This window comes from Macrobrachium rosenbergii, chromosome 12, assembly GCF_040412425.1.
Source record: "Macrobrachium rosenbergii isolate ZJJX-2024 chromosome 12, ASM4041242v1, whole genome shotgun sequence".
Taxonomy (NCBI): domain Eukaryota; kingdom Metazoa; phylum Arthropoda; class Malacostraca; order Decapoda; family Palaemonidae; genus Macrobrachium; species Macrobrachium rosenbergii.
In genome coordinates, this window is record NC_089752.1 from 55,752,380 (window position 1) to 55,774,416 (window position 22,037).

At 38.5% G+C, this 22,037-nt stretch overlaps 2 protein-coding genes across 3 annotated transcripts in view; both read right to left on the minus strand.

The window, feature by feature from the left end:
• Positions 1-7,634, minus strand: part of Cog4 (conserved oligomeric Golgi complex subunit 4) — a 118,307-nt gene extending 110,673 nt beyond the window's left edge. The window contains exons 1-4 of the mRNA XM_067112231.1: positions 7,455-7,634; positions 5,470-5,667; positions 5,175-5,265; positions 626-712 (exon numbers count right to left, since the gene is read on the minus strand). Coding sequence (XP_066968332.1) covers positions 626-712; positions 5,175-5,265; positions 5,470-5,667; positions 7,455-7,568 — 490 coding nt within the window. The 5' untranslated portion in view covers positions 7,569-7,634. The remainder of the gene's footprint in view (positions 1-625; positions 713-5,174; positions 5,266-5,469; positions 5,668-7,454) is intronic.
• Positions 7,635-18,269: 10,635 nt separating this feature from the next.
• Positions 18,270-22,037, minus strand: part of LOC136843669 (octopamine receptor beta-2R-like) — a 413,556-nt gene continuing 409,788 nt past the window's right edge. For both annotated transcript variants that reach the window (XM_067112233.1, XM_067112232.1), the window contains exon 4: positions 18,270-20,589. In XM_067112233.1, coding sequence (XP_066968334.1) covers positions 18,528-20,570 — 2,043 coding nt within the window. In that variant the 5' untranslated portion in view covers positions 20,571-20,589 and the 3' untranslated portion in view covers positions 18,270-18,527. The remainder of the gene's footprint in view (positions 20,590-22,037) is intronic.

The following is a 22,037-nucleotide window of genomic DNA, read 5'->3' on the forward strand; positions in this document are numbered from 1 at the left end:
AGTGAGAGAGGAGTTAACCTAGGCTACAAGGTAGGCAATAGAGTAGGAGGAGAAGCAACACCGGAAGACAAAAGAAAAAGACTGGGTAGGCTGATGGTGTGCCCTAACGAATTGTCTAGCATCTTCAGATACATCACAAAATTTCATCCTCTCATCAGATCACCCGCTAATATCTTTACATCAAGAAAACTACACTCGTGCCCCAACAGCTAGGCTAACATAAATGTGACCATCCTGCACAACTGAAACAGTTAGTGTCCACAAACTCTTTCCTAAACAGCCTAATCTCTCCTTATTGCAGGTGACATAATGCAAAAACAGAAAACAATCACTATACCATACAAAAGAAAATCAGCTAGAAATCATCAAAATTACTATTAATGCCGATTTACACTGTCTGCAAAAGGACATGGCATGAAGAATTCTGACAAGAACGTAAACATTCCAACACCACCTGGTGCGAAACACGTGATTACAGATACAGTCCTAGTGGTTAGCCAAGGGGTATTTTTTTTTTTTTTTTAAATGCTGATCACACATAATGCTGCAAAGATATAAACTAACTTTAATAGTAAGATTAATTCCAAATAATGTATGATTAGGAATAAAAAAGTCAATGCTGTACCTTTACTTGCAGAATCAGTAGTATGTAAAAGAAGAGTTTCATCCATGGCTAAAAAGCGATGAATATGAGCTGCAGCTGTTTCATAGTCTGTAACAAGAAGTCAGTGAAATTGTTGTCATAAAAATCAGGAATTGGAAATTATTGTACAGTACCATTAAAATAAAAAAAATCACAGTAAATGTATACAGTAGTACTTACAAACAGTAAATATAAGATGTGCCCAGCTCCAAATGCATATAAAAAAAAACTAGGCAAAATGGTGAAAGAATCAAGTATTTGAGATAGCTTTCCTCACTCCATAGACTAAGCAATAGGCAATATTCCCAGCTCTGATTTTCAGTGAAATGCATCACGAACAACTTCAGTTTAAGGCCTTCCCCTTCCAAAAGTTAGACTATCCTTTTATAATTAAAATATCATTACTAGCTAATAGTTACAAAAGCAGAATACTACAAACCAAGAGCAGAAAAATAGATACCAAAGTAAATAATAACTACAAAAACTTAAAACCAATAAACCATGAAATAAGTCATGTGTCCGCTAAACAAATTTGGCAACAAATTTGAAATGGTGTTATATGACCCATCCAGCATCTTCCCAGTGGCCTGCTTCACCTTCAACACCAATCTGCTGGGGCAATTATCAACCTTCCCTGGAACTTTCATTAAAAATAAAGGAAATTCTCAACATCTCCTGCCATGAATTAATGAAACCATTCATGGATATCTTGCAAATATTTTTGCATAATTAAACCTGTCAGGGTACCACTTAGTTTGCTTTGCAAAGCACACAGGAAATGGTATCTAAGGTTCAGTGCAGTGTCTCTGATGCATTGCTTTGTCTTTTATTTTTCATGTTTCCTTAGGTCTCATCCTACTTAACTGTCCAACTTTAACTTTACCACACTCTTCATCTTTCACTGAAGAACAAAATAATTAGACAAACTTTATAGTCTAGATATGTGACTTGTCTGTTCCATCAAAAACACAATTTTTTAAAGTAAATTGTATTTTTGCTAACTATACAAACCTGAGGTCCTTTACATTAGGAATTACTGTACTTTCAGTGAAGCTACAAACGGCCGCTGAACTTTCGAACAAGGTGGTTAGGCGGTTAACTACCGTCCGGGAGGCGGGGGTACCGCCTGTCCGGATGTAAACATTGCAATTGCCTTTCGGCCCAGGTTTCAGATTGAGGGGTGGCATGAGGTGGGCATGAAATGTAATGCAAAGGACCTCAGGTTTGTATAGTTAGGAAAAATACAATTTACTTTAAAAAATTGTGATTTGTTCCGACATGATATACAAACCATCAGTCTTTTACATTAGGAAGACTAACTGGTTGGAAGGAGGAATCTGAGTGAGTCTCTATGAACTGAGTGGAGTTCACCACACCTTGTGTTCCCTCCTGGTCAATAGAGCGAGGAAGGGAAAACTGTCTCTGACAAAATTATCAAGTTGTAAGAAACGCGAGATCAATTGTCAGACTTCTGGATCCCTTTGCATGAAAGAGGAAGAGTTAGTTCATGCAAAGTAGGCTAGGAAGAACTTGGAGTCGGTGACATTAAGGCAATCAAAAGCATTGGGTTTGTCTTATTGTTATGGTCTCCTTCCCCGCCTTGCAAGGGGAAGGAGAGGGGTTGCTTCTATAATCGCGAATGGAAATAGAACAGAAGCTCTAGCTGGGTGCTTACCTGCATCGACCGCCAGATCCAGCATGTAACAGCACGTCTGCTCCCTGCCCGTGGGAAGAGAACCGAGATGAGGAGAAGGAAGAGAGGCCAGTCACTCCACATTCATTCTCCCAGTCACAACTGTACATCTTAGGCGAGACGCAACCTGTCCTGTTGGAGGAGCCGGGTAAGCTACACAACTTGTTGAGCAGCCACCACAGGACCCAAGGAAAAAGTGTCCAAGGACTTGTGTGCAACATCCCAAAGGTAGAGAGAAGAGAAGGTAGTCTGTTGGGACCATGCACCTGCCTTCAACACCTGTAGAACCGACAGATTCTTCCAGAATGCGAGGGACGGACCAATGCTGTGGACTTTGTGAGCTCTCGGACAAAGCGTACTGGTGCTGTCTTCTCCAGCAGCAGAATACACTCTCCTTATCGTCTCATGAAGCCAGAAAGAGATCGTGGTTCTGGACACTTTCTTTGGCCGAGCCAGTACTAACGAAGAGTCGACACTCAGGCTGAGGCATCGAAGCTCTTCAGATAGCGCCGCAGCACTCCAACAGGACACAGTAGCATCTTGTCTGGTTCATTACGTACAAAGTCCTCTAGGGAGGGGATCATGAAAGACTCGAACCGAGTGTCAGGGACTGAAGGATTCTGAATCTTCGCCACAAAATCAGGGATGAAATCAAGCGTAACTGATCCCCATCCCCTCGAGTGTTTAACATCAAAGGAAAGTCCGTGAAGTTCGCCAACTCTCTTTGCCAATGCCAGGCCAGCAAGAAGACAGTCTTGAGGGTCAGATCCCTGTCTGACGACTCTCGTAAAGGCTCGTATGGTGCACGAGTCAGGCTCCTTAGAAAGAGAGTCACATCCCATGCAGGTAGCCTGAGATCTCTGGGTGGGCAAGACCTTTCGAAGCTTCTCATCAGTAGGGAAATTTCGAAAGAAGAGGAGATATCTACTCCTTTCAGCTGCAAGACTAGGCCAAGTGCGGCCCGGTAGCCTTTTACAGCTGAAATGGAGAGACGCTTCTCTCGGCGAAGAAAGACAAGGAAGTCCAAGGGCATCAAGGGGAAAGAAGCAGCCTTCCTCTCCTTCGGCCAATGGAGGTCTATCCGGTTCCCGTGACCCCCTCGAACCTCAGGAAAGGAAGGGAAGAGGCAGCAGAAGATGAAATTGAAATCAAGTTGGAGAAGACAGCAGCTACTTCAACAGGGCGACTTCCTTCACTTTCACTCAGACATCTACAGGATGGTGGACACGAAACATCGTAACCTCCAGGACAGCTAAGCAGGATCACAACGGAAGCGGCCCAGGAACGATCAGGATGGCTGCGGCAGGAGACCTGGAGGAGCCGCCCAGAGACTGTCGTCGAGTCAACAGGAGCATAACACAGGAAACAGCAGGAGCAGATGGACCACAGATACGCCAGAGGCAGTGCCACAGCATACATGAAGGCCAGCAATGACAGCGATCGATCCACATTGACAGGAACAGAGTCAGAATGATCCCGACGTGAAACTATGCCATTCCAACCAGGTACTGTGGTCCATCCCAAAGCAACACTGAATGAATGTCAGGACTCCTTCATGCAAAGATATCCCAACTGAGATATCCAACCAACTACTGCTCTGGCTATGATGCTCACTGTCAACCCAAAAGAAAAAGCAAAGATGATTAGAAGAGGGAGACTCCTCTCGCTCCAAGGGGAACTGTCCTACGCAGCGAGAGGAGGGCCCTGAGAAGAGGTTGCCCGACCGCCCGCGGCCCCCCGAGAGCGAAGAGGGCGAAGGAGAGATAAGGAAGAACCTACAGGGAGAGAGGAGGAAGGAGGGGAGGCCACCAAGGGCGCTGTGGAAGCGAAACTTACCGACAACGCCAGCAACCTCCCCTCCCCCCCACCACTCTCCGTAGCGCAGCTGGCAAAAACAACACACAGAACAAGTAGAAAGGAATTAGTCATGCCCTTGCACATGGAGGGCACAAGCCCAAGAAGGGGAGCGAACGCTTTACATCCCGATCAATGTAGGGGGAGTGAAGATATTACGTCCCAATCTAATATCTCCGAACATACAGGGGAACGCCTTCTGTATCTAAATAAAGGGCTACTGGAAGAGAAACACTGCCACATGGTTATGCCCCTCTAAATACGCCTTGGCCATCAAACCCAAGACACAGACGCAGGGGAATGACGGCTTAAGCAATGTTATCACAAATTGTGGGTTTGTATTAATAAATATCAAACACACGTAATATATACACAAAATACAGAAAGATCCCACCAGGATAATAGACAGTCAGGCAGAGATCCGAAAACACGTCTGCAACGCATGACAGCCGAAAGCAAGCTGGAATGTTTACAACCTGGCAGGCAAGTATTCCCGCCTACCTGACGGTAGTTACTGCCTAACAACCTTGTTCAAGAGTTTAACAGCCGTGTCCAGCTCCACCATAAGTAATTCCTAATGTAAAGGACTGATGGTTTGTATATCATGTCGGAACAAATGGTGTAGTAGACAAGTGGGCTACACATATTGGTGGAGAAACTTACAAGTGCATAACTCAATACAGCATATAGTTTATCCACTGAATGATGGAATGAGGCATAAACATGCTAAATTCATCTGTCTCACCAGTTCCTGTGCACAGTCATAAGCATTTACAAGAACTAAAATATATGGTTTATACACAGCATGATTACAGCTGTGAATCTTGTGACAATATCCTAACATCCTGACCAATACATAAGGCAAGCTTACCAGACAGATACTGTCTACATAGAATGGTACTCTGGAAATATGTGGTAACAAAAAAAGACTTCAGTCTTACCCTGGACTTAAATCTGCAGACCAACATGCAAAATATAACTAACCTTCCTGTGCAAGAGCTGTAGCCACACCACCACTGCATCCCTCTAGATCAAGCAAGTCCCCAACTCTTTTCTGAGTATCAACAACTCTACTCTGCATAAAACAAGAAGTAAAAAATATTCTTTGACTAAAGATATACTTCAAATAATAAATCCTGCCAAAATACTGTCACATATTCTGACAAATAACCACTTGTGTCACCATCACATTATATTAGAATACATACAATATAAATTTCCTCAAAATATAATGATTTACAAATCCTGGGAAAAGAAAATTTTAAAAACAAAAGCTTACCTTTGCAAGATCTAACTGTCTAACTTTTGCTGAAACATTATTTGCAAGTTGATGAGTAAAAGAAATTGTGTTTTCTAGTTGTCTTGCATCAGCCTGGACTAGCTGCAATGTTGGTACTAAACGAGCAAGTTGAGAAAGTCTTGCTTCCAAATGATGACGATTTCCAACACTCCATTCTAAGCGTTCAGCTACGGCTACCTGAAATTTATTAGTAACACTACATTATATCTATATTTATATAAATATAAATAAAGTTAAAATAACATAACTCAGAGACATGTAGGAAGACTCAAAGACATGTAGGAAGACTAACATATTGGCTGCACAAACTCTGTTCAAAGTACTTTAATGTACTTCACAAAGGGACTGAAGTCCACGATAAAAAGAAGAACATACAAGCAACATCATAAATTTACATGATTTCTGTCTGTTGGACTTAGAAAAGAAAATGGTTGTATTTTCTTCCTGAGTGCTCTCCTTTGATGATTGTCTTAGGTTAAGCTAAGCCACACTATAGGATATTTGATATACCTTATTAGAAAGTTTTCATGTTACTAACCTATGCTACATTGCCTGGACCAAAATTATACTGGTTTCCAATGTAAAATAATAGTGCGAATAGTTGTGCACCCATCAATCATGCACATTGTCATGTTTGGTACAGGACTCTGAGTTAAGGTCAGGTTAGGTTTGGGCATGTCCCTGTTGGAATATGTCTTTGATTGCTTTCAAGCTGGCCAAAACCAGTGAATACACCATGTGGGCTCCCCTGAACCTTTACAGGTAAAATGTTACTTGAAACTATTATCACATTTTGGACATGAAAATATAATTTTCTTATGTTTTAGTGTGTGTGCTTTGAATGCTTCTGACATATGTTTCATTCACAACTCACGTAACCAACTACACAATATCATGAACTAGGGTGAGGACCTGGTACCCTAGGTTAGGTTAGGTATGGTTTGTTAGGTTACTTGTGAACGAAGCAAATGTCAGAAATGTTCAAAGCACATGTTAAAACGGGAAAATTATATTTTCACGTCCAAAATGTGATAATGGTTTTAAAGTAAAATTTCACCTTTTTATCAAATGCAACATACTGTAACCAGTCTGGGCTAGCCATTATTCTTTGAGATCTAGACCTTGGCCGTTATGTCTCAGCCTACTAAGCTCGTCAGGCCTAGAAGTTGTTTTTTGAGACTTAGAATAATCCACTTTAACCTAAAACTGAATACTACTGCTACCTCGTTCCTACCAGACAGCAACCATAATATTTACCACCTTTAGCTTATGCATTGTTTATATTCATGCTTTTATGTATTTATGATATCTGCCATCTTTTGATCAGGTTTTTCAATTCATCCCAAGAAGCTGGTACTTAACACGGTACCCATTTTGCACATAAACTGTTAGTCACCAAACCATTCAGTTGCAGTAGTAGTCTTCAGTTTTACCTAATCTCCTTAGCCTACTAGGGTATGCTAGTTAGGCCTAATTAAAGTTTTCATGACTTAACCAAACTTACCTGAAAACCACCATCTGTGATTCGGTAAAATTTTACTTTAGTTGCGCGGCCTGATTCCTGTCAGTCGCTGACTGGGACAGGTTACTGCCCTTTTTGGGGGGCCCTGGGGGGGAGGAACCCCTCCAGGCCAGGTCAGGTACGTCGCCCTAAGTTAGGTTAGGTAGGTAAGATCTGGTTGGGTCAGGGCCTGGCATTAGCCTATAGGAAAGGTTACGTCTAGGCCTATTTATGTATGAGGAACCTATCCCGGTCGACGACTGGCGGGAATCAGGCCAAGCAACTCAAGTAAAGTTTTACCTGTGATTCAGATAATAATTAAAATAAACCCCGTTTATTTCCCTTCCCGCATAGGCTAAGTCAATTTGGCCAACCGGAAAGTTGCGGTAGGCTAGCCTCCATAAAAATGTCCTGTCAAAGCACACTGGACCAAGATACTCTAAATAGAAAAAACAAACATTACCTCTTCTTGGCACAATCTATCATAAGCTTCTTTGATATCACTCAACGACGTTAACTTTAAAGGGTCGATGATGCCTTCGACGGCGGTCTCCATAACTTCAGACAGCCCAAACATCTGAAAGATCTGACGTCAGTTTGTTTACGTGGTTGCAGTAGTAGTAGTAGTTGACACAATTTTGACAGGAGGTGAAAGTGGAGGCGTTGTATCGGCACTTTATTTCATCATTGACTTCGTGGCATTACTTTTTTTTTTTATCATGGCCAACATGCCAGTAATTTATACGATACATTTTATGTATTTTCTAGACAAATGATATTTTCTAAGTCATGCTAAACTAATCCTTTTAATGGTGATTATTGTATATCTTCCTTAATGGTGAACAAAAGATCATGCAAGAAATGCCTGTATTTTCTCTAATTCTTGTAACTGAACAGCTTTGCATCAAAAACTTACATCAACTTAACTTGAAACTTTAAATATTAATAGTAATAAGGAAAAAGTGTACAACTTTAACTGACATTTGGGACGCTCATTATCTCCCGTCGATTGATTGTTTTAAATTGCTGATCACCTCTGCTTTCTCTGAGACTCTAGATGAGGAAAGTGTCCTAATTACTCGAATATGGCATGATTAGTCTACTTATTATCAAAAAATATTTTAAGAAGGCAGATGTAGATAGACTGGTGCTATGAAAACATTTAAAGGTCTAAAATCAAGGAAAAATGTTTCATTTGGGATAATTCCCTTCTTGTTTGTCAGGGTTAATCACTGTCACATTGAGTCTGATATATTGTACAGCGTATTATTAAAATAACTTGCCATTGGCCAGTGTCTCTTGAAAAGAAAGTTATTCATATTAAGGAAATGCAAGTTTCAGTTCGTTCTTTGCGGGTCTATAAAATGCCACCATCAAAAATTGTTAAACTCAAATCCTTAACCATGTACAACCCTCTTGGGTTATTATTTTCATATGCAACAAATTCATTACATGCAGGTATATTCTTTCCCTCAAAGAGTTTTAGTAATGAAAGGATTTGAAACTGATGCTGTGCTCGACTTCTTTTCTTTGTCTTATATAGTAATGAACTCTGTTCTTACATCTGCAGTTTTGCCTCCATGAGAAAATTTTTAAAAAATTGTACCTTCAAGGGTGCTGAATTTCTGCTTGCCCAGGACACCAGCAACCGTAGGGCTTGTCCAGGGTTCATTTACAGTAATTATTTAGGTGTTCATGAAAAGTGTAAATGAAGTCCTTCTCATAGGGAGAGATCTCTTAGGTTAGGTACATTTATGGTGTTCTACCTTCTAAGGTTCAGTAGGTAAATAACCCTCATCTCCCTGCCTTCATTTCCAAGTTATGTATATTTATGGGGATCTGGGGGTTTAGGTTGATGAAATCCCTCTGGTCTTTCCACGGTGCCTAAGGGAATGTTAGGTTAAGTAGATTTATAGCAATGTCATTTCCGAGTTCCAGAAGTGAAGCCCATTTTCAAATCGTCTTTGGTTGGGTTTGGAAGTATACGTACTGTACATATAGTATTGATGTAAGGTGTGAATGAATGTCAGACACCAGAGGTGTTTCCATTCCCTTCTGCTCAGATAGTACGGTCACGGTATCGTCAACTCTGGAGTATATATGTACATTGATTTGTTGCCTGGGTATGGTGTTGCAGCATTCCCAAAACCCACATCCTTTTAGTAGGTACAGGCCTATGCCAAGAACTTGCATCATGAAGGTTTCTCAGCCAATGAACATTTAGACAGTTCCAACAAGTCATCTAGTAAGGTTTTATTAGTATGAGTTGCAATCCTGCAGTAGATACATATATATATAATATACAGTATATATACAGAATATATATATATATATATATATATATATATATATATTTATATATATATATATATATATATATATATATATATATATATATATATATATATATATATATATATATATATATATATATAACACACACACACACACACACACACACACACACACACATATATATATATATATATATATATATATATATATATATATATATATATATATATATATATATATATATATATATATATATACAGTATATACTGTATACACTGTATATACAGTGTATACAGTATATACTGTATATATACAGTATATACTGTATATATATTACATATATATATCTGCTGCAGGATTGCGACTGTATAGGTATATAAAGTGATTATGTATGTGTACGTATATATATATATATATATATATATATATATATATATATATATATATATATATAATATATACATATATATTTATTTATATATATTATAATTATACATATACATTTGTATATATTATACACACACACACACACACACACATATATATATATATATATATATATATATATATATATATATATATATATATATATATGTGTGTGTGTGTGTGTGTGTGTGTGTGTGTGCGTGTGTGTAATCACTTTTATATACCTACACAAAAAGCTCATCAGGACCTTAGCGGTACGTGTACCCATCTTTTAGCATTTTACTTTACCTCCGTTCCTTTTTCCTTTCTTCCGTCATGCTGTAGAACCTCTCTTAACTATTACGATCACTACTTACTATGACTGTTCTTCTTTGTGTAACTGTGGGTTGTTTTCTCCTCTGGATCCTTGTACTTTATTTAATTTATTTTCTGGATTTCGTTGTCTTGCTGTCTAGCCGTTTTAATATGCTATTTTCAATGTCTTAAGATGAATGGCTGCAAGTGCCCCAGCCTTTGGTTTTACCGCCTAAATTTTATGATCATTCATTCGTCCTAACCATGGCTTTCACAGACACTCCCTGTCTTTTTGTTGGTCTGTTGCACAGCTTGCTTCCTTTGCTTCACATATTCTGTGACTTGTATCTTTACATATCCTACCATCATCCACTTTAATTGTTGTCAGGTATCTGTCTGAATTAGCTGCTTCCATTCACCTACCATCCATATTAACATTTGACCCATTTCCAGGTTTTGGCATGGTCTCAGTCTTCGTCAAATTTGCTCTCAGCTTTCTTCTTGGAGGCTGCTATTTCTTTTTCCCATCAGAACAAGACTGAAATATAGTTTATCATTTGGTGGCCCTAACCCTGTCTGCTCTGAAATAGTTCATCTTTACAGCAATGTGGGTTTTCTTTCTATTACAGGTGCCTTTGTGGCCACCGGTTTTTTAAGCTAAAAAAAAAAAAAAAAGTCTTTCATTTCAGGTGCTGGTGTATTATCTATCAGTCAACCACTTTCCACATTTAATCTGTGGTAATCAGAGCTTCTTGTATTCTCTGAGGCGAATTTATAATTTATGTTTTAGCATTAGAATCCTAGCACTTTTCCTTCTTGTTCCTTTCTTTTTTTCATTAATGGGTTGCATGAAACCACTGAGTCACCACACTGGTCTTCTAATAAAAGCAGCAATTGTGGCGTATACCACACATGCGGAGCATGTAGTAAATTCAATTTTAGCCATAAAGATCCATTACTGTTGAACACAAGCTCATCTCCAACTGGAAACTGTGATGCGGCAGTATGATACTGCGCCTGGTGCCAACTAAAACAAAATCATCATGGCTCACTGACAAAGCCTCTGTGTCTTTGGGAAATGTTGATAAAATTTTGATTCCCCTTGCAGTTCAGTGGTGAAATCTCAATCAGGCTGAGGTCTGTCGAATAAAATTAAGGCTTAAGATGAAACCTTCAAACTTTATGGTCTCCAGAGGCCTGATGTAATAGTCTTTTAAGTTCAACTGTGTACTCTTGGTTCGTTGATGGATGGATCATGTAAATCTTTAGTGTTCAGTAGTCAGCCTCTTTTAGGGCCAGTAACGAAATAGTCTCTTGAACTCGGGAATATCTGAATTTTAGGGGTTTTGATAAGCCTCCTAAATTCAGTATCTTGATCATTATTTATACCTCTGGGTATTTTAGAGCTTTGTCAAAAGAAACATGGAATCTTTGAAACTATGTAGTGGGATGTCTTTGTCTATTTTCTTGGGTTATGAACCATTTGAATTTTTGCATTTCTTGGATAAAAACAATGGTGTTTGGTGGTCAGACATTGAACTTAGATTTTTCAAGACGTCAAGGAAATTTTGAAATTTTTGGGACTTTGATGGAACCTTGAAATACTTTAGGTTGACTGAAAAGGTTCTAGGTCTTTGTTATTCCTGGGTTAAAAAAAAATCTTTCAAGTTCATTGATGAACCTTTTGTATTTAAGGAATTTCAGTGATGAAAGACGTCAGCGAGAAAACTTTTTTTATTATTCAAGGCTTTATAGGGTCTTGTATTTATTTATAAAAACTTTATATTCATTTTTTGAAACTTGAAGTCTTTGGCATTCATTTTTGAGAATCAGAATCTAGATTTTTGGACAAAACCTCAATGGTATCTTAACCAACTATTTAGCTTGCCCGTGAAAACACATACAGTGCTAAAATAATGTCTTGGGTAAATGAGTTTTTTACATGCCCTGATGTGCGTTAAACAGTTCCATATTGACTGTGGCCATTTTTATTTTTCACACGTTATTGGATTAATGTGCACTTTATTTGTGAAAACTGCAATAATACTTTTCCACACTAACATGTCATCGTAAGAAGGGGAATGAAACAAACACTTAGAAAATATTTTACTCTGAAAGAAAAAGTTCCTATCTCTATAAATACAATACAGTTTCAAGCAAATGTTGACAGTGAGAGATAATGACAGGCTTTGCAAGTATGCGTCATGCTTAAAACATAAGTGCCCGGATGCCGAGTTAGTTTCAGTATTTGAACAGAAAATTATAATTCAAGACTTTTGCCTTTTAAGATACTCCGCAGGAGTTACTATCATGTGCTTCACACGTAATAAGGTTAGATGTGAAACACTGTGATAAGAATTTCTTTCTATATAATTACAATGTTTATTATGCGGACAAGAACTTTGGAGGTTCTTGCTTAAAAAGGGATGATTTTCAATACAAAAGTCTGAGATTATGCAAAATATCATCAAAAGTAACACTGCTATCATTAAATTAAAAGGAGAGAGAGAGAGAGAGAGAGAGAGAGAGAGAGAGAGAGAGAGAGAGAGAGAGAGAGAGAGAGAGAGTTATAATGGTATGTTTAATAATCATTATTCTGTAGCATCATGTTCATAAAGAAATGAATAGGATACAAGTTACTTTTCCATATTTATAAATAAATGAGCTGTGGAGCCAGAGTTAGTATTTTCCACTTGCATGTAAACTTTCAGGGAGTAAAACAACAACATGTAAAAGATCTATGATATTGATGGTCTGAATTAACACACTTTAATACAGAATCCAGAACTTGGCGTGGATGAGTCTGGGAACAAATGAATACCCAGGGGATATCTAGGACCTCTGCTTAGCACCATGTCCCAGACTGTTTGGGTTGAAATAATATACCATGAACTCACTCTGCTTTTGTCATAGATTCATTAATTAGGAGTAGTCCATGTAAAAGTTGAAGCTGGATGTAACAAGTACACAAGTCCAGGATATACTGCCTAACAAAAATTAATAAGGATTCTTCCCTGCAAGCAACATTAGAAAGCCTAAAGTCTACATTTCTGAAACACAGATGCCACCTTTTGCTCTTTATCAGTTTGCATTTAGGGTGAGGGTATTAATTGTACTAGAAAATATTACAGAAAAATGGTAATGTTTAATACACTAATGCATATACTGTATATATTAAGACTAATTTAAATTCATACAGGATACAGGTACAAGTGATGGCTTATTGGATAAGATTTATTACTGAATGGAAGAATGTATTTAAATTTTCAGAAAGGCTACGAAAGAGATTAGAATACTACCTCGTTTAAGATAACTGATATGAAGTATGGTTGATTCTCCTGTTGGTGGAAACTTCTTTCAGAGGTCCAATACCCTCTGAACAGAATGGAAGATACATTTATAACCCCAAAATTTATTTCAAAAGCTGCAACCTTTTACATAACATAAAGCAAGTGATGTGTCGCTCGGTAAGATATCTAAAGCAGGAAAAAAACTGTGGACCTCGGAAACACAGTGTAAGTATGAGAGATTTTTACTTTTAAATTGTTCCAGTTTCTAGGTGTATAAAAAAAGGAACTTATATGGTCAGAGATACTAGATGTATTGCTTGTACATCACTGATATATTTATCAAAGTTTATGATCAGAAACTGAGAAGTGCAAGCTCCTGGAATTCAATTAAGAGCACTATTTTGAAAGAGTGCCCAGGTCCCAAGAAATTACTCTTGAATTGGTGGTTGTGAAGTGTTCAGTGCCTTGACAGTATTTAAGCTTTTGAAGACAGAAGATAACTGAAAGCTAGCTTTGAAAGGCCTGGAATGAATTTATGAAAGGACTCTTAATAATTTTTGTTCTTATGTATTGAAGGGTTCCAGACAAGTAGTCCTTTGCCACCCTTCTGGAAATTCTGCGTGTCCTTTCTGAATTCCTGGGGGTTGATTCCTTTGTTTAATATATCAAGGGTGAAATTGGTTGCCTCGTGAGCATACGGAGTAACAGGGATTTTTGGTCATGCTAGAATGAATGTTATATCTCATCTCCTTGACCAATCCATTACTATATTCCTTGCCCAGGAGCGAAGTGTGGCCTTCATTCCTATCCACTTGTGCATGCACCAAGGAAACAGTTGTGCTCTTAAAAGCCTGTCCCCATTCACAAAGGTCTGTAGTATCCCCAATGCAATATAATGGGTTCCAGTGCGGGGGGGGGATAACCTTACCTGGAATCAGATGGCAATTGCCAATAACTGAACAAAAGTAACCATACCACAATAAGGAAACAGATGGATATTTATCCTGCCAAGAAAATTGCCATCCATGTCAAATGTGGGCACAGAAGTAAACCAAGGAGAATCCACAAAACTGATGGGTATTCTCAATATGGAATCAAAATAGAAAAGGGACACATATTTCAAATGGGAAATGCCTGGCGCAGCTTGGCATCACATAGTCTATCCTGCATTCAGTGAATACATTACAGCAGACTAAGGAGGGGTAAGAAAGGAGTGAGGAGAGAACTCATTGTCAGTTGGTAAGTGCCATGCCATGTATACTTGACAGAAAGCAAACCACAAAACCTTACAGAGTAACAACCTGTTTGTCAATTACAAGAGGGATGAAAGGCACACAGATGGAGGGCATCCCACTCATGGATGACCTCTAAACATAGAAAAAACTAAGGATTTTAAGATCTGGTTTGGTAGAATAGGCAGAAGATGGTGAAACATACACGTTAAAGTTTACACCAAACTTTGCGACAAGAACCAGAAAAAGGACATATAAGGGGTTCTAAATACAAGGCACCTTACTGGGCACCAGCAAGGGGATTTGCATTATGATCACTACATCTGTCCTAACTCTGCCTAGGTAAGGGATGATGCAAACAATGAGCTACTCTTTCTTCTTAAGAGCTGTAATAGATGCAGAGCAAGTAGGATCATCTTATAAACAAGAGAATAAAATTACCAGCATGTTTTGGAGAGCCATATTGATTCTAATCTAAGAACTTATGAGCAGTGTTTATGCCTTAAATTTAGAATTTAAACTTCACATTATTGCATCTTGTAGTGACAGATTAACCTGGGCAATCATGACTGTCTCAGTTTCCTCACAACAAAAAGTATATATTGTACCCAAATCACCTAAAAAAAAAAGCAATACTGATAGTGCCTAAAGAGGCCAAAGGAGAAAAAAAAAGTCACACTTCATGTAACAAGATAGTCAGCATACCATGGAGATACACCTATCATGCATTGGTAGGGAGAGAAGATAAAATAGTTCTAATGAACGACAGCATATGCTGGACAAAAGCAAAAATATCAAATTGCAGTAGATGACACCTGCTCACACCAAATGACAGCAAATGGGGGTAGCAAAGATGAGAGTTATCTCCAGTAGGCATTACAGGGGTGAGTCACTGTACAGAGTGTTTCATAACCATTCTGATATACTGCCTTAGACAACCTATTAACCAGGTGTGAACTCTAGATTCTGTAATAGAGCTTTGCCTAATCAAACCATCAAAACCTTAAGTCTACATAAAATTTCCTTTACTCTTGAAAGTTGACAAACTACCGATACACAACCTCAGCATCATATTAGCACTTTTCATCTTATTGATATTTTATTTTTCCCTAGTTAATATAATTAAAAGATTCATCACTGCAGGCATTATATAATATGACAGTAATTTTCCCATGCCAGATACAGTATTTTTAAAAAAAGACAAAGTTGAAAAGTGAATGGAAATAAAAGAAATGCAGTACAGTATATTTGGCTTGGCTTTGGCTTTCCATATTTAGGTTTACTTTGGTAAAACACAAGAGGTACGTTTTCTACACATGCAAAATAACACAAGCTTTAACTTTTGGAGGTGGAAAGTTAAATATACTGAAAACTATCTTTCAGGTCTGAGCACCTTTTTCAGTAGACGGAACCAGACTAGTTAAATACCTGCATTTTGAACAAAATATAATACTATTTACAAAACAGACATACCTTGTTCTCACTAACACATGTAATTTTAAAGATGACCTTATTTAACAGTAAAACCTATTCCTTTTTCATGATAACTGCGATGCAGCCAAAATTACTTCTATCAATGCTTTCCTTTTAAGATACAGTAAAATGGTTTCTCATTCCACTTCGTTCATACATATTCAATGTATTTCAGATTTAAATGAGTGAAAAAGTACGGTTAGATAATATTCAGTGCATTTTTATACTGATTACCTTATCGCTTTGGTTGTAGCAAAATAAAACCGGAAAAAAGATTACAGAAAACAAATTACAATAAAAAAGGACTAGATTTCAGATTCCATTCCATGATTTTTGTCTAATTATCTTTGCAATCGAATATCACGACCTTACACTTACTATATGGATCTCAAGGAACACTGTGCATCAAACCCAATTGTCTCACACAGGACGAGCCTTAGCTGGAACAACACTTGAGTTGTGATGTGAAGCCAGGATTGACTTGTCAATTCTAGTAAGCACGTTTTGCCGAGATTTCTTCAAGGTCAAATTGCAGCACATATCACAAGAATCAATGAAACCTTTGCATTTCAGATGTCTCCCAATATCTAAGATGCAAAGGGACAATTTTAATCCGTTTTTCACGAACAATTTTAATACAGTAAAATCAGGGCTTCCGCATTTACTTTTGATCACAAGTCATTTAATCACCCAAACACTTTTGGTCACAAAGAACTGAACAACCACTCGGGTCTTCATCTTACACAAGAAAAAAATAATATGCAGGGTCCTTATCCTTTGAGACTATTAACGTCACACAATGACCAGTAAAGACATGGTGCGATACAATTAAAATTCATGTCCTCGAATGTGCAACAAACTTCAGTCTCTTGTGCAGCACCCCAATGTTTACCTGCATACTTGCACAAGGTGTGACGTTTAACTGCGATTGCTAAAGCATACACCCAGGACAGGTGAAGTTGGGGTTATAGGAAGAGGCAAAAAGTCTTGGGGAAAATAAGGGGTGATGGGAAGGAGAGTGATATTGGAAAATAAGCCTGTCTATTCATATCTATCAGAAGCCTCCTGAAGCCCAGCAAGTGTGGCTTACTGCTCGTCACGGTGTCATTCTCCAAACATTCATCGCTAACGACCTCCTTCAGATCAGAGAATAAAAATAAAGTGAAATTATCATTTACATTACACAGCTGCACATAAATAATGAAGAATACTCTCTTTTACACATTACATCATAATATACATATCAAGATTTATATTGAACTTTGTACATTAAGCGGCTACCCGAATCCTTAACACTTGTTAAAGACGTTAAAGAAAATCACTGAGGAGTCACCCAGAATCCTATTTACACTGAGTATGTATACAAGACATTTATACATACGTGTATTTGTGTAAATTATATATATATATATATATATATATATATATATATATATATATATATATATATATATATATATATATATATATATGTATGTATGTATCATGGATAGAGTAAATTGCTGGTATATACATGTATACAGTAAACTATAGTTTCTTACACATACATAAAATCCAACATTTGAGCAAGCACCAAAGATTATTGTTGCTATTTGCTCTTTACATAATACTATACTAGATCTAAATCACATTTCACCTTCATGACAAACCACATTGTTGTGAGATATTAAGAAGAAAAATAAAATGGAAAGAAAATTATCACTAATTCTCTCACAAAGAAAATTATCACTAATTCTCTCTCAAAAGAAGTTTGTATAGTCTTCACTTTAACTGAGAAATTCTTCTCATTGCAACGGACATATCTTGACCTTAGTTATGGATTAGATTAACCATTTGCAGAAGACTTATCTAGCACTTGGAATCACTGAGTATCGCTAGGTTTAAAAGCAACATAAGTAGCAATGAAAGGTTCATGAAATGTTCTGGATACTTGATGTTCATAACCAGATCTGAAATGCTACATCAGGACCTGTGTGATAAACAAAAGGAAATCGGTACAAAAATTATATGTTCTACTCACCAGAAAAAGCACGACTAGTATATTACCACTATTGGTCCTTGGCTGATGAACCACATTGTTTCAGTAATAATATGAGCATGACTACACTATGTCCATGATTTACATCTTTCTGAAAACTATTTAGAAATGATTTAAGCAAATCTTTCACTGGATATTACATTATAACTAAATGTCACAAGCAGGTTTTGCTTTAATGTAAATAAACTCACTTGAAGTGCAATACTGTATATATTACTTGAGTATTTTCATTTTCTTAGTGTATGATTAATGACTAGATAAATGTCAGATTTATCTTGGCAATCCTCTGGTGAAACACTCAGTTTTCTAACTTTTTGTCCAACACACAACCCATACTTTGTAGGTGACCTTCAAATTTTTCTTTATAAGACGAAGATGGTAAAATCGTCCCCTTATGCTAGCACAGCCTTTGCTCTCAGCACTTAGCACTAAGTCTATTGTAGGAATTGTTTCAAAACATCTCTCCAACATATTACTTGTAATGGTGGTCAGACAAAGACTCCAGCAGGCTGACGAGGCTTGCAGCAACTAAGACGCTTTAAAGTACGATGAAAAGCCTCTCGGAAATCAGTACGAAAATAAGCATATATGAAAGGATTAAGTGTAGAATTGAAGTAGCCAATCCAGAATAGTGCAGTGACAACAGCAGGTGGACAGTGACAAGAAGGGCCACAGATATTGATGCTAACATACCAAATAAAAAATGGTAACCAGCATAATACAAAAGCTCCCATGATGAGGCCTAAAGTTCGGGCAGCTTTGTGTTCACGCCGACCTACTGGAGGGGGCCCAGCTTTACTTGTCACTATGGGTGTGCTATGTAGTCGGCGATTGCATGGTACTAATGAGCTATGCCGGGTAGGACCATGCCATGATGCTGTGCTACCATGACGATTATGACGCCAATTTGAACCACTGCTGTTCCCATTGTTGCTACTTGGTTTTGATGTACTACAAACATTTGATCCATTACCAGTCATTAGGTTACTAACCATTCCCCCACCACTGCTGCTGCGGGAACTGCTGCTTCCAGAGGGACCAAGAGAAGGTATACCTGATGATGTTGTGGCAACTGAAACAGTTGAAGATGTGTCACTTAATGTTTTCATTAGGAATTTTTGACGCAGGTGGCAGGGTAAAGGTGTTTGTTGCAAAGCTACTAAAAGCTGCTGACGAGCCACTGCTGCTGCAGCTGGATCCTGCTGTTGCTGTGATGCACCAGAACCAAGTCTAATAGATGATGAGTAAGCGGTTGAATTGGCTGAGGAAGCCCTAGTTAGTAATGCCCGTTCTTGCTTTCTAGCTTCTTGGAAAATTCTGAAATACATAACTACCATGACAGTACAAGGGACCCAAAAGGACACAGCTGAGGACACCAAAGCAAACACTGCATTTACAACAAATGAACACACATGAGGCTGAAAGTCTCGAGATCGCAAGTGTTCTGCTGTAGTGTACCACCCTAAGAATATTGGCAGGAAAGAAATGAGCGTGGGTGCTAACCAACAGTGAGCTAACATAACAGCCAGGATACGACGGGTAATGGTAAGTGGATACTCCAGAGGTCTGACAATGGCATAATATCTATCCACGCTAATGCAACACAAATGTAAGATGGAGACGGTTGAGAAGTAAACATCAAAGCTGTTCCATAAGTCACACATAACGCGTCCAAACATCCAGCGCCCCCCTGATAATTCAACAGAAGCATTGAATGTCATGGCACAGAGAGCCACAAGCATATCAGCAGTTGCTAAGGACACAAGGAGGTAATTAGCTGTAGAATGGAGGCGACGGTGCAATGCAACACTTACAATAACCAAGATGTTTCCAAGCATTGACACTATTATAATTGCTCCCATTACTAAAGCCTTGATGATTGTCAAGCCAATGTCTGTGCCTGTCCAATTCCTTAGCTCTAGCTCTCCGAGGTAGGTCTCATTTCCTCCAAAATTTCCACCTGAACCAAGATATATAGAAGGGAATGTATCATCACTACCTAGAACTGATTCATTAGCACTCCTGATGACAGCATTCACTCTGTTTTTCACTCTATAGTTTTCAATATAATATGGTCCCTTGGGTTCCTTTTTTGTAAGATTCTCTTCCTCACCAGAAGAGTATTTACTGGATGTATTGGGATTTGAAGGAAGACAAGGTCTGTCAGTGGATGATGCAGTTGGAGCAGCAAGTGAAGATGAGAGCGTGAAAATCTTGGAAACAGAATGTGGTGATGCCAGAACCATTGGTGTGATGTTTCCAACAACAGCACTGGCTAATGGTGGGGCAGTTGTGGAATAGGATGCGGTGTTGGTGTCAGCGGAAGACTTTGAAGAGGTAGTGGTAGCAAAAGTAGCCAACAAAATGTGGGTAGGCTGTGTGAAAGAAAAAGTGTCAGAGGCAACCACTGGAACACCAGAGAGGCATAGCTTTGGCATAGAAAGCAACAGTAGTAGTGGCAGCAGCAGCAGGAGAGGAAATGGCAGCTGAGTGTGGCGGTGCAGGGGAGGCGAGGTCAGTGAGGTGGGCATAACCCCCCCTGCCCGCCCTCTGAAAAGAAAGAGAAATAGACTGATTAATTAACTTCCATTACAGTTCATATAAAATATAATATAGTTGCATAAAATAGAGAAATTCAATAACAAATCTAATATATAAATCTAATGTATCCTCACAAAAAATTATTATACCATTGATATTCTATACTTTATAATCTATTGAGCAAAGTCCTGTTACCTATGAATCACTGTAATCAGTGAAAATAATTTAACCTTACAGTAATCAGTTTAAGCCACTTCAATCTGATATCTAAAGAGAGTGTAGCTGAGGTATATATTCTTGCTAATTTTTTTTTTTTACAGAGAGTGATTCCTTTCTGTATTCTGACACTGTAACAACTTTGAAAATCAGTGGTTGAAAGATATTTATCTAAAATTTGAACTGAAAAGGAAAATTCACATTAAAAGTTTTCATGAAACAGCCATACAATTCATACCATATAAATGCTGTCTTGTTTTTCAGACATAAAGTTATGCATTAAAACTGATAAAAAATGATAACACTAACAAATTTCTGTTCCTCAAGAAATATAAACCAGTCTTTTATATAGGCGTATCATCAGTGTGAGCTGGAGTGGTTGCTGGACTTGGTAATAAGGTTGTTAACAGGTGCTTATGGGGAATGAGTAGGGGAAGACCCCTCACTCACCCTTATATCACCTGCAACTTTTTCTTTGGCCTCTATGAAGAATGGATGTCTCACTGCACTGTCTCTCTCTTCCTCTTGTTACTGAATGTTGATGAGTATTTGGATAAATTTACTTTTGCTAGTATTATTTTTCCTTTGTAGGAGGTGTGCATTTGTGCTTCGCCCTGCAAGAAGTGTGTTAGCTGGTCTTCCCCTCAGCTGGAGAAGTTTGGTAGAAGGAGGAAGGACAAGAAGTATTTGCCAGCTTCACTGGGGGAAACAAGCCCCCAGTAACAGCACTGAATCCTTCTGGTTCCTCCCTCTCTCCCTACTCCATTCCTATTCCACTGTCTATTTATAGTGTTCCCCCCCCCTGGGGAGAAGGGGGAGGGGGAGGAGTACTCAATGGTGAAGGAGTCCTGCCGTCTATTCTCTTTGGAGTGTGACACTGCTGCTGGGTCTGGTCCCTTCCCCCTAGTCAGGTCCTGTCCCAGCAGAAGCCTCACCCTTGTACTTGAACTCTGACATTCCAGGGACTAAGAAGAAACGTTCTGGGTACCACTTCCTCCTCTTCCCCCTCCTCTTTGAGCTCATCTTCCTCCCTATCCTTGACCTCTACTTCTTCCTTGCACAGGAGGAAGAAGAATCTAAGGCCTCTCACAAGAAGTCTTGTCAGGCTTCACATGAGTGCTCTCCTTTCTCAGAGGGGAGCAAGGACTTGCGATTACCAGCATGTGACTGCTGAGCCTCTTGCAGGGCAGGTCCTCCTGACCCTACCAACTTAGACAAGAGGACTGCTCCTGACTATCCCA